General features: G+C 38.9%; 1 protein-coding gene across 3 annotated transcripts in view; it reads left to right on the plus strand.

The window, feature by feature from the left end:
* Positions 1-13,936, plus strand: part of SATB2 (SATB homeobox 2) — a 186,516-nt gene that overhangs the window by 76,151 nt on the left and 96,429 nt on the right. For all 3 annotated transcript variants that reach the window (XM_033230739.1, XM_033230740.1, XM_033230741.1), the window contains exons 5-6: positions 828-951; positions 12,606-12,708. In XM_033230739.1, coding sequence (XP_033086630.1) covers positions 828-951; positions 12,606-12,708 — 227 coding nt within the window. The remainder of the gene's footprint in view (positions 1-827; positions 952-12,605; positions 12,709-13,936) is intronic.

Here is a 13,936-nt window from a genome sequence, read left to right on the forward strand (position 1 = left end):
TTTGTGTTATGAGGGGAGAGTTTTGTTCTTGTAGGAGGTTTAGCAAGAATGTCCTGACATAGGAGATCTTTTTCTTCCCTTTCTGAGGCCACATCAAAACAAACAAACAAACAAACAAAAAAGAACACTTTGTTGCCTGCAGAGATTCTGGGGATGATTTCTTTATTTTTTCAAATATGGCATCCAGAACAAGATATCCCTCTAAAGAACTGGAGGTTCTTTGCAGTCTTTTATTGTAAAGTGCCTGCTAGGTGTGATTTAAGGAGTGTTGTCCTTTAGTGTAAGTGTTTTGGATCTCCCCTTTTTCGGGAATTTATACTTTATAAATGGACCCCTGGCATCCCCATCTGTGTCTATGGATGGGTGAGGATCTTAAAAGTCATTTTTTGGTTCAGAAAGCAACTCTGAGCCATTCTACGAGGGTGAGGGTGGGCCTTCCAACTGCAAATCTGACGGGGAATGTTTGTTTACAGTTAACCTTAGGCATGCTCAATAATTACATTTGTATTGGGGAAGTTTATAACCACACTGCCATGCCATCTCCATCAACACATTGGAAAAATCATATTTTATAAAAATAGCATTTCTTGTATCGGAAGTGACTAGTTTTCTTGGATGAGTGGGAGGACAAACTTAAAAGAGACCCCTTGGGCTCTAGCAAAGTCTTGGAGAAGCAGTTTTACTTCTCTTCCTTCACTTAGACCCCATTCTTCAGCATATCTTCTGCAGCTCCCACAAGACCCAAGAATAGCTGCTGCACTGTCTCCTCTTTGGTCAGGGGCCCTGGGTGAGGTGTGTGTATTGTTCATTCTTGATCTGTTTTGCAGTTGTTCAAAGTTGGAAGACTTGCCTGCGGAGCAGTGGAACCATGCCACAGTCCGCAATGCCTTAAAGGAACTGCTCAAAGAGATGAACCAGAGCACATTAGCCAAAGAATGCCCTCTCTCCCAGGTCAGTATCTTCAGGTGGGGGTCTGGGAAACAGAAGAAGCCATTGGTAGACTCTCCAGCAGTGGGGTTCCTTCTTCTTAAACAACTGTCTTCTCTTTTATTTATAGACTTACACTGCATTTGAGGTGTAAAAGATTATGTTGCTTCTGGTTGTAGAACAGAAGTTATAACTTATTGGCCGGGCATGGGGTAGCTCATGACTGCAGTCCCAGCACTCTGGGAGGCTGAGGCAGGCTGATTGCTCGAGCTCAGGAGTTCGAAACCAGCCTGGGTAACATGGCGAAACCCCATCTCTACAAAGAATACGAAAATTAGCTGGGCGGCCGGTGGCATGTGCCTGTAGTCCCAGCTACTTGGGAGGCTGAGGTGGGAGAATTGCTTGAGACTGGGAGGGAGAGATTGCAGTGAGCCAAGATCACACCACTGTACTGTAGCCTGGTTGACAGAGTGAGACCCTGGATCTCAAAAAAATAAAAAATAAAAAATAAAAATTAGCATTTATTGAGACTTTAGGGTAAGGAGAGAGTATTAAAACATTTTATGTATACAGGCTGGGCATGGTGGCTCACACCTATAATCCCAGCACTTTGGGAGGCTGAGGCCAGAGGATTCCTTGAGCCCTGGAGTTCGAGACCAGCCTGGGTAACATAGCAAGATAGCGAGACCCTGTCTCAAAAAAAAAAAAAAAAAGGAAAATAAACGTTTTACATATACAGTCATTAACTTCTCACGTATTTCATCGGAGATAGGGACCAGTGTCTCCATTTTATAGATCAAGAAATAGGAGCTTAGAGAAGCACTTACATTCACTGCCTAAGCATACTAGCTGGCTAAGTGGTAGGTTGAGATGCTACTTCCCACAGCCCCCTTTCAAAGTGGATGCTCCAGATTGTTGTTTTACTTGATCAGCTGGATGAGTCAGCCATGCTAAACCCATCTATGCATGATTTATTGGACCTTTTGCTGGTCTGGTGTAGAGAGATGATCTTTACATCATATGCATTTGTAGCGGTTTTACAGTGAATTCACTACAAGAAAATGCATCTTGAGGAAAAGTGATACTCCATTTTTTAGGGAACGTAGCATACACTAATACAAGCCATGAAAATGAGATTGAGAGGATCAAAAGAAGAGCAGTGGACGAAAGGGCTACCTTTTCCATTTGTGTTCATGAACTGGGACCCCATTTTTTTCTACGGTTGAGATAATATTTTGATTCTGGTGGATTAGGGCTGCTGTAGAAATGAATACAGTTGACAAATCATTTAAAGCTTTGAATGGAAATCTGTTTCCTGGTGTGAGCTGCTACACATGATTTAAGACAATATCTGTTAAGTCCAAGGGAAAATGATGAGAAACCTATTACAGAAACTTGCTGTGCCATGAGCTTTGTTCCAGGGTAAGGGAGTCTCTGAAAAATAGGAAGGCTATTGGTTAAGAGCATGTATCCTGGAATCAGCTGGATTCATGTCCTGGTTGACAAGCCTCTATAACCTTACCTTTATGAGCCCCCCTTGTTTGGTTAGTAAAACTGAGTAGTAATGGTTCTGAGTTATATAAAGAGGATTAAATGATTGGAAATTACATAAAATGCTTGGCCTAATGCGTGGCATGCAATGATGCACTATAAACAGTATCAGCTATTATTATTGAGATATTATGTGAACTGAATGTGTGTGTGTGTGTGTGTGTGTGTGTGTGTGTGTGTCTTTGAGGGCGTTTTGGAATTTGGATCCTCTGAAGCAAAGTATGCTATTAATATTTTTGCTTCCAAAAAAAATCAAGAAGGCATGTATAGGCAGCTAGATAGAAAAGGACATTATTCTGACCTTATGTTTAGGACTTTTCATGCACGCCATTTTAAAACCTACCTGTAGATATGTTTGTAGATGTTAAAGGCTTGTTGCATACAAAGTTGTCAAATGCATATTTTGATTATGTTAGTGATACAGAGGAACTGGATAAAGAACGAGTTAGGAAAAGCTGTCAATAATTTTTCCCAAATTTCACAATCATTCACAATTAATTTTCTCTTGCATTCACATAGAAGTCAAAATGGGCTTTGCCTGAAAGTGTACAAGCCTCTAACTTGATATTACCAATTCAGAAATTTATCCAGAGCTTCTGAGGCACGTGGAAGTTTAGTCCAAACTGTTGTATCATGACAATCATGTTTGGTTATGATTACAAATATGACTAGAGAGGCAACATGAGTGAGGAGAATCCAGATCAGGACCTGAGAGCCCTGGGCTCTAATCTCAGTTCTTTTATGGCAGATATGTGATCCTGGGCAAGTCCATTCACTTCTCAGAGCCTCATTAAACTCTTCTATAAGCTGGGCATCATTGTATTTGCATGTTTCATATAATTCGGAGGGTTGTCTTGTGATGTTCAAATGAGATCATCTTTACTCCTATTATAGAAACCTCTTTCCCCCTCCACTCTCTGCTCTCATGGTTTGCCCATGTAGTTGCCTGACCTAAACAGTTCCTTCTCCTTCACCCTTCTGTTTGATCCTTTGGGTTCCATCACTTCTCCATCTAAAATCTTTTTCGCTTGTGCCACTGCTTTGTTCATTCTTTCATCACCTGTCATCTAAAATATTTCAGGTTTTCTTGCCTCATGACTTTTCTCCTGCCACCTGATTCTCCTGTGTTCCTTGTTGATAATTCCCCAGTCACTCCCCCTACCCACCTTATGGGAAGTACAGACTCCATAGCATAAGGACCATCAAGATGACACTGTTCAGCCTTATATTTCACTAGAGCTGCCTTCTTCCCTCTTCCTGCACTCATCCTATATCCAGAACACATTAAATTAATTATTTTGAAATGTTTACCATTGCTCAAAATATCTCTTGAGAGTGGGAGCAACCTAACTAGTATAGCATTACAAATCTAACAAAGCCACCTTCTGTATTATCTTAAAAATTGATGCCGAGTTTATATTCTAGTCCATATACTGTTTTGCTGTTTTTTGTTTTTGTTTTTTTGAGATGGAGTCTCATTCTGTCGCCAGGGCTAAAGTGCAGTGGCGTGATCTCAGCTCAGTGCAACCTCCACCTCCCTGTTCAAGCGATTCTCCTGAGTCAGTCTCCTGAGTAGCTGGGACCATAGGTGCCCGCCACCACGCCTGGCTAATTTTTTGTATTTTTAGTAGAGACACGATTTCACCGTGTTAGCCAGATGGTCTCGATCTTCTGACCTCGTGATCCACCTGCCTCAGGCTCCTAAAGTGCTGGGATTACAGGCGTGAGCCACTGCGCCCGGCCCCTATGTTTTAAATATTTTTTAAATGCCATAGAATCATTTTGCCTGTTAAGTTAGGAATCTCCTGTCCACATGATACCAGTTCTTCAGGGAGATGTACCTTATTAATCTCTGGCTTTGGAAGCCCCTGCACACAATCCTGGTGACTCTAGAGTCCTTCATTTTGACATTTGCTTGCCTTTGCATACATGATTTCACCTGGCTAGAATGCACTACTCTTTTCTACTTGATGAAATTATCTTTCAGATTCCAGCTGGAGAGTCACTGCTAGTGAAGTGCCTCAACCTCCTGGTTGAAGTAGTTGCTACTTCTGCTCTTAGTAGCCTTTGTAAATACCCCTGTCACAGCACTTATCTCAGCCTGTTGTCATTGTTACCTGTCAATTTCCATCACTAGATGAGCTGTCCACAATAACAGGGGCCATCTCTTATTGATCTTTGTGTCCACAGCATTCAGCATAATGTATATTTTGTATGTAGCTATTACTATAATGCAGGAGCTTAACCTTTTAGCAGGATAATTCTTTGTGGTGGGGGGCCGCCCTGTGCATTGCAGCATCCCTGTCCATTACCCACTAGATGCCACTAGCATGCCACTATACCCCTTCCCCCAGTTGTGACGACCAAAATGTCTCCAGATGTTGCCAAAGGTCCCATGACAGGAGCAATACCACTCTCACTCAACCAGTTCTCTGATGTGCTTAATGAATTAAGTTTAAAAATGTTTCAGAAAGTGTAGTTTTATTAGTATATAAAGTTAAAGTTTTATTATTATTACAGTGTTCTTGGCAGCTCCAAAACATTTTGAACTAGAAACAGTGAACAGAATAATTTGGTGATTGATGCCCAGCACATTTCAGTTAAACAGGGGCTCATTTCTATTGTTTAGATTTGGGGGAGATTTGATTTAGGCTTCTGATATGTTGTGTGATTATGGAAAATCTCACTGAGATAGCTTGTTTCAGCTAGCATGGATATGGAATGTGGACCGTGGCATTCATCCTACGGCCATTATCCTTAAACATTCCAGATTATTCACTTAAATTGCATAGCTAGATTGTAATTTAGTGTGGAGATAAGCACGCCCATTTTGTTGGTGGTTGTCACAGAACAGATGCATGCAGTTTTTGTAGTTCAGCCTATGTAAAGTGAAACAGAATGCATTTTTGTTCTAAGCAAGGTGAAACAGTAATTCCGCAGTATATTTCCACTGGCATTCCTGGAGTCCTGATTAAGAATCAGGTACTTTGCAATGGGTTGGGGATACAACAGTGAATCTGAGGGAGGAACTAAAATCCTTTCAATATAGGAAGAAGAGAGTGAGGCAGCCAGTACTACTCACCTTAGGTGAGAAAGGTGGCTTGTTGGGTTTTTCAAAAATAGACTCAACTCATGAGTAAAAGATTCCTGTTATTGAAATAATTTTTCCTTATTCCCTTAAAAGCTAAACCATTTTAGGTGATTCTTCACTTGAGTTTGGCAATTACAAAAGGGAATGATTCAGTGGATAGTTCATACTTTATTGAACACCCCAGTAGTCTGCAGTTCAAAAGAGCAGCCTTGAAGGCAGAAGAAAGGTATGGAGAAGTCCATAAAAGTGCAACAATTGTAGCCTGAGGTATATATATTTAAAACAGGGAAGTAATGATTTAGCCGTTCTCTGTCTGGCCAGATGCTTGGAAAGTACAGATTGTGGTTGTGTGTCTGCATATTTATTTTTGATTTCACCTTTCAAAGTGTGTTTAAGTGCTGGCACCTCTTCCTTTCCCTCCAATGTCTCTGTGAGTAACCACTCGCAGCCTCTTTCCTCTGCCACTGGCTGTCCTGAGCATCCTAATTTAGCAGACCTTAGGCGTAGTCCTCCCTTATTAGATAGTCCTTAGCTGTTCCAATTTGAAAACATTATGATTGCATCTTTCTGTGGCTTACTTATTCTTACTTGAGGAAGAGTTGAAAGACCTAAGGTCGGCTTTTGATTGCAAAACCCCAGGTGCTCAGGGTTTTGACCCATTTAAATAAGCAGAGGTACCAGTACCTGCCTTGTGCATCTCATAGGCGATCTTGATGTTCAGACGGGATGACTAAAGAGACAGTCTTGTTAACTGAAAATTGTGGGTTTTTTTTTTTTCTTTTTGAGACGGAGTCTCGCTGTGTTGCCCAGGCTGGAGTACAGTGGCATGATCTCAGCTCACTGCAGCCTCTGCCTCCCGGGCTGAAGCAATTCTCCCCCTCTCAGCCTCCCAAGTAGCTGGCATTACAGGTGAGCACCACCATGCCCGGCTAATTTTTGTGTTTTTAGTAGAGATGAGGTTTCACCACGTTAGCCAGGCTAGTCTTGAACTCCTGACCCCAAGTGACCCTGCTGCCTCGGACTCCCAAAGTGCTGGGATTATAGGCATGAGCCACTGCACCCAGCCTGAAAATTGTGATGAAAAGAACAATTTGCATGCAACTTCCAATGTGTGCCACTCCTACACATGTTCTCTGTGACTCTAGACATGTTAAAATATTTTTTATGGTAAAATATACATAACATGAAGTTTGCCATTCTAAACATTTTTAAGCTTACAATTGAGTAGCATTAATTACATTCACAGTGTTGTGCAACCATCACCCCTGTCTCTTTCCAGAATTTTTTCATCACTCCAAATGGAAAGTCTAACCTTTAAGCAACAATTCCCCATTCACCTCTCATCCTGACCCCTGGTAGCCTCTATTCTGTATTCTGCCTCTGTGAATTTGCCTATTCTACCTACCTTGTGTAAGTGGAATCATAGAACATTTATTTTGTGCTGATTTATTTTACTTAGCATGTAGACATGTTTTTGAAGCAGCTCTGTCCCGTGGTGCTGGTTGAGACTTTATTGCTAAATATTTGAGGAACAAAATGACTGACTAAAGTTATTGAACTGCAAAGAAGTTACTAGATTTCCAGTGACAATGATGTGGCACTCATATAGTTTGCCTTTAGAAATAGATTGTAGGATAATTATTTCTGTCATCCTAAGCAAGCCTTACCCATTTGGACTTAACTCATATGTACAACATGCCAAAACAGTTGAGCAGTGAAATCGAGCAGCCAATTGGGTCAGCAGAAAAAAAAAAATTGAGCATGTGTTCATCATATATAGTGACTGATCAACTGCATGGACCAGAATCATGTTAACCGGTTGTCATCTGTCCGTTTAATTTAACCTAAGTTCATGTATGTAGTGGGGATGCATCATGTCTCGTGTTAACCAGTTGCTAACTGTCTGTTTTAGTTATTTTCATGTAAGGTTGTTTTAGTTTGTGTCCCAACCTCATGAACTCATGTTGAAGAAGGTTCCAAATGACAGCTTGAAAATAATTCCTAACCAGGGGATTTCAGTGACCATAAGAAGTGATTGCACAGTGGGGAGAAAGATGACATTTGTTGATTCCACATCTTGTGCTAGGCCTTTTACACAAATCATCTCAGAGAATCCTTACACTCTCTGATGCAGGAGACAATATCCCCAGTCACAGGTGAGGGTGCTGACATTAGACAAGCGAGCCATTCAGCGACAGCTTAGGGGAAGAGCTCTCAGATGTAGTGTTTTCATACTCCGAAGTTCAGAGGAAGTGTTTCTTTCCCTTAAAATGACAACAGTTTTCAATTCTGATGTTATAGCTCAGAAGTGGGGATAGAGTGGGATAGTAGAAGGCTGCCAAATGACATTAAATGAATTTTTTTCATGACAAAGCAATTCCTCCAAATCAGTTTTTTTCCCTTTACCTAATTGAAGTATCATATATTCTCATGTTTAATATGTTATTTAGCATATCACCAAGCAGATTGAAAAGGCCAAAAATGAGCACAGAATGCACACATCACTCATTGCCTGTCTTTGCTCTCTCCCTGATGCAGACATAGAAGAGGAGGCTAGGGGATGCCCCTCCTCCACCCCCAAACAGGGAATTCTCACTGACAGAAAATGTAATTCTTCACATTGGTTTAAAAATATTCTTCTTCATAGCAAGTGTATTATGTGTTTTCAGCTTAGCTACTCTTAGTACCACACTGCTTTTCAAACAAATAAATCCCACCAAGCCAAGCAGAATGTAGTGAAGGATATCCAGTTATTTTATCTTTTGTTTTATTTTGGGAAAAGGGGATGCTCAGATCTCTGTTTTTCTAAGTGTATCGTACAAATCATTTTAACCTGTGTTTATTACTTTGCTTTTTCCTATTAAGTTTTAAATTCCCTTTAGGTTCCATAGTTTTCTTTGATTCTAAACTTCTTAATTAACTTATATAGGGGACCTGAGATCACAAACTTCATGTTTTCCTTTTTTTTTTTTTTGCTGTTGTTACCTTGTTTTTTTGTTTTGTCTAAAGTACTGGTTGCAGCATCAGCTGTTGCTCTTGTGGTCGCTGATGGAGGTGGTGGTGAATGTTTCCTTCCATTCATTCGTTAGTCTCCCTTCTTAAAAGACCCATGAAATACTGGTCCACTAACAGAGTGTCTTCATGGTGCCTCCCAGTGCTATTTGACTATGGGAAAGATGTTTTTCATTCTGAGCTTCTGGGGCCTCAGTTTGAAAATGGAACCATGCTTATAATCATATATAACATCTATTCTCTGGGCTAGTTGAAAAACAAACAAGTGAGTTAAAAATTTGTTTCAGGAACCTAAAAGAAAATTTATTTTTAGATAGATCAATCTAGCTATCATAAGTATTTAAATAACAATATTATAAAATTTATTCTCTTATAGTTTGGCTTACAGCAAATTCAAGTCTGCCTAGTAAACTTTGGAATAAGTAAAGAAAAATCTAATATAGTTTGAATTATTAAATACCTTATTTTTTAAAAATTCCACAGATTAGTGGCAAACTAAATGTCAAATTGACTACAAACAAGGACACCTAAACTTCATCTCCCATCCAAAAATCTTTGTACTTAAAATTTCATAATTAACTACAAAGAAGTAAGAAATTTTTAAGTTTCTGTAGTTGGAAAGACATTTTAACCCTTCTAATTTATCTTAGAATATAATATTATTCATAAAATAGCTTTGTCTGCGGCCAGTGTTTATGTGGTGGTTTGTGGCTGTGTCTCAGTATCTGAGTGGGGACTGCCTCACTTGCCCATTATACACGTACCCTCATCCTTTCTTTTTCACAGCCCAGCACCGTGCAAAGCGATACATGCTTAGTAAATGCAAAATCATTTTAATATTGGCCTTAGTAAATCATAGTTCCTCGGTTTAAGTGTTAAAAATAGCAATACACATGTTTTCTGGATTATTTGTATTAGTATTGCTTTGTATAAACAGGGATACTCAAGTTGGGTAGCATTCTGGATTGAAAAAGTTGACTCAGATCTTGCTCCTTTATCAAAAAGATGTGGATTCTAAAAGTCCAACTGTATGATTGCTTTAGAATGATTGGAAAACAAAGAGCAACATAAACTGCAAAATTATACATATTTTAAAAGGAAAAAATTGAATTAGATCTTCTTTGGCAAGGTGGTAGGTGGGAAAGATTTTAATTATTACTTATGCTATTCTGCATCAACTGTATCTTATCAGGTTTATGATGCTATTGATTGTAAGATGGATCTCTATTTCAGTGATGTTCAAGTATACAAAGTGGATGAAATATGGTAAATACAGATTCTCTGTGTCCCAGTATCTTTGGAGAACATTGTTTCCTGTAGAATAATAGCACATGCTGGGTTCATGTTAGCCCCTTTCAACTTTACATATCACTAATTAAGTTTTGATGTTCTAGATATTTAATGGACACTAACATCGAGATGTGTAGTATGTGTCCAGAGCATGCTAGTGAAGCCTAGTGATTTAGATTCAGATTATGAGAATTTAACAGTCTAATTTAGGGTTAAAAAATATTCATGAAACTGGAATAATCAGACATAACATGGCCTTGCTTTTAAAATATTCCCACGGTATTTTTTTTATCTTCTGATTTTAAAGTCTTCTGAAGATGGACTATAACAATTCTTATCATTAAAAACTATTTTGGGTATTAGCTCTGTATAAAGACCTGCAGGGAATTGTCATAAACTCAAACAGACTTTTCTGGTGATCAAAGATTCTCATCTAGGAAATTTGTTCGCTACTTATTATTATTTTTTTGTTTTGTTTTGTTTTTTGCCCAGTTCATAGTTCAAACCTGTTTATGTTTTTGTTCTGTAATCAGTAGAGGTAACAACTTATTTATGATTATCTGGGACAGAAAACAAATCTGATTCAGTCAGGGTAGCCCACATCTCCTTTATAAATGAGTTGTATGAAATATAAGACCTGCTGATGGATCCAGTAGAAGCCCAGATATTCATTTCCTTGCCACTCTGCCTTGTGCAGGGTCAGTTGAAGATACAGCAGGAGGAAGGACAAAGTAAAGAGGGTAGAGAGTGAGGGGAATTTGGATTATCTGGGGCCAAAGCGATGCAGGCTTCTGGGCTTGTGGCCTCCTATTATGGGCCAGGAAGAATTGAGGAACGGTGCCAGTAATTAGACACTGTTCGTTTTAGTCCACTTCCTAGGCCATTTGGCAATACAGGGTTTAACTCTGACTCCTGCCATGGCTACGTATCCTATGCCTTTCCAGAGGATAAAATCATACAAACAAGATAGAGAGATGACAAGTACATTTGTGATTATTCACATACACCAGTGTGGCTGATGCATCTCTTATTAAGCTACTTTCATGTTAAAAAAATTTTATTATTATGACATTTCAGTTTGGCACTTTTAAATTTCATATCTGTCCCTTTTCCTGTGTTAAATTTCAGTGACTCAGATATCCCACATCAGAACTATGTGAGACACGAGGTAGAAAAAAAAAAATGAAACAGACATAGTCACTGTCCTCAAGGGTCTCACAGTCTAGGAACAGAGAGAATCTCCGCCCAGAGCGGGAGCTAGCTCAGCTGGTTAGGGAAGAGTCATACTTGGTCGTTAATAGCACAAAGCCCGAAGCCCGCCTCCAGGAGATTAGGATTCCAGTGGTCATCCTATAAGGCAGCAGACAAGGCCCCATAGATTCTGTGATACACTCCTGTGATATTAGCTCTTTGGGTTCCCATTGCTGTGTTCAGACCTTCAGATGAAAAGAGTTATCCTTACTATCTCCCCTTAGAGAAAGGAATTGTCATGGATAGATCAGCAACTGGGGAGGGCTAACCATCTGCGAAAGAGGTTTCTGTGAATTGAATTAGGAACCCCCTCCCCCACCAGTACTGCATTAGTGATTAAAAAAGAGGAGTCTGATGTTTCAAATGGGAGTCTATGAAGGCCTGTCTGCTGGCATTTTAACCTCCTGTTAAATAACTTGATTTATTGTTACCCTTTTTATCTCTACTGCTTTGTAGAAATGTCATTAGAAGTTCTAAGATTTCTCTGAACTGTTCTGTGTCTGGGGCTAACTTTTTTTGAGAAAGATGAGATTTCAAGGCAAGATATAAAACCTTACACAGGTCATTTGGATCTCTTGAATTGTTTATGCCCAGGACAAAATAAAAATAAGAAATAAAATCTGTGTATAAAACATACACAGTCAGTTCAGGTATACGTTAACATCTGCCACAAATGTTGGCCCAAACATAATACTGTATTAACTGCAAGCATATCTCTGTAGGAAGTTCAATTCAAGGTGTGCAATTATAATTTTAACTCTTCAGTGCTATGTCAGGCTATGCTCCCCTTCTCTTTTAACCCCAATTATTAATACAAACAAATCAGCTGAGCAGTTGGGCTGAGGAGGACGAGAGCAAGGAAGAATCATGCACTTAAGCACTCAGAAAGTTTGAGCTTTGGTTCATTTTTGATTGAAACACAGTACAAGTGTTATGTTTAGTTTCCCTTGCCCTAAAATAGCACTGTTAATTTTTTCATTTGGTGAATTTTCACACAAGTTCTAATCACACGTTTCTATAAATTATATTAATTTAACTTATTTCCCTAAATGTTGTTCTGCAGTGTGTAGCACGGATGTTCTCAGATTCTTGGCTGTGTAAGCTTGTTGCAGTTGGAAGCGGAACAGAAACATCTGAAAGGCATTATTTGGATTACGGATGCTGGAGCATCTGATCTCACCTTTTGCTCTGGTTCCTAAATCACAACTGTTCTTCCTCTTTGCATTTAATCTGCATGTTCTGTCCCCTCCATTGTTGACATTGCCCCAGGGTTGACTTTTTGGAGAAAGCACTATCATTGTTTTAATTAAAGGGATGGAAAATTCAGGTAATCGTGTTTGATGTTAATAGTTCAGTTTACAGGAGAGTGACTGTTTTAAGTTTAAAAGAAAAGAGGTTAGTGCAGGTTATAAAGTGCAGTTTCTTGTCCCTAAAAAGAAGTAGTCATATTTTGAAAAAATAACTATATATTTTTTTTTTCCAGAGTATGATTTCATCCATTGTAAATAGCACATATTATGCCAATGTGTCAGCAACCAAGTGCCAGGAGTTTGGGAGATGGTATAAAAAGTACAAGAAGATTAAAGGTAAACTGACTTTTTTGTCTGTAAAGCCTGTTTTCAGTTTCTGAGGTTCATGAGTTGTTGATTGTTTGGAATTTATGCTCATTTTAGATACAACTTATCTAATTTTTTACAAAGGTGAGATCTTTAATATTCCTGTCATGAGATCCGAATTGGCTCCCTTAAAACCAAGAAGATATTTGAAGTAAAAGTAAAATGAGTAGCACAATATGTTAAGTTTATAGTTTTCATAAGTGATACCTACAAAGACCAAAATCCTTTAGAATGAAAACTTAGAAGCTGTCATTCTAGGTTGAATCAGCACTTGCAGTTTGGATACTGATGAACAGATACTCTTGGGGTATCAGGATGGCTTTGGTCAGAAATAGAGTTTGATGTTGTGACCCTTTGTCGACGATTCCAGAGCTGTGGTGACAGCACAGGCGGGCTCTGCGTTCAGGCAGACTTGGGATCAAATCTTTGGCTTCTACATTCTAGCTGTGGGAACTTCAGCAAATTATTTAACGTCACCAAGACTCAATTTCCTCATCTGAAAATGGGGAATAAAGTACTTAGGTCACTGGGTAGATGCGAGGACTAAATAAGACAATACTGGCACAAAGTAACCTATTGATAAATAATAGTATACTACTAATAATAATTAATAGTAGTAGTCATACTAGCAGTAGTATATTACATATGGAATTATGTTTGGTCCTGAAAATAAAGTTCCTTTATGTAGTAAATAGCATGCTATTTGGATCACCTAGACCTTTAAACATGTCAGGACCATTTCAAATATGTCAGTGGTGGAAAAATTCTTTTGTTTTCACTCCATTCAGATAAATGTTACCTACTAGGGTCCCTGAGGGGATTTGGGGAATTTTTTGTAACATTGGTTTTGATGGTCCCTTCAGTCCATATTTTGCATAATTATGCCATATTTATCACACTTTATAATATGTATACATAGCTTTGCTTACTCTGCCCCCATCTGAAAGGCAAATGACAATTTATGATGGGTAAGTAAAAGTAAAGGATGAATTTATTTGTTTTACTACTTGCAGGTTTTCTCAGGGGAGACAGGATGTCAAAGTAGTGCTTGTTGGCTATTGAGTGTTTGAGAGATTTTTTACAGGGTTATCTTTTGAAGAAATGAAGTGTACAAACATTGGTAGCACATTTCTGATCACAAAGGAATGAGAGTGTTTTATGCTAAATATACATTTTATAAGGCAAGCCAAAATATTGA

Source organism: Trachypithecus francoisi, unplaced genomic scaffold (genome assembly GCF_009764315.1).
Source record: "Trachypithecus francoisi isolate TF-2019V2 unplaced genomic scaffold, Tfra_2.0 Lachesis_group13, whole genome shotgun sequence".
NCBI classification, from domain to species: Eukaryota; Metazoa; Chordata; class Mammalia; order Primates; family Cercopithecidae; genus Trachypithecus; species Trachypithecus francoisi.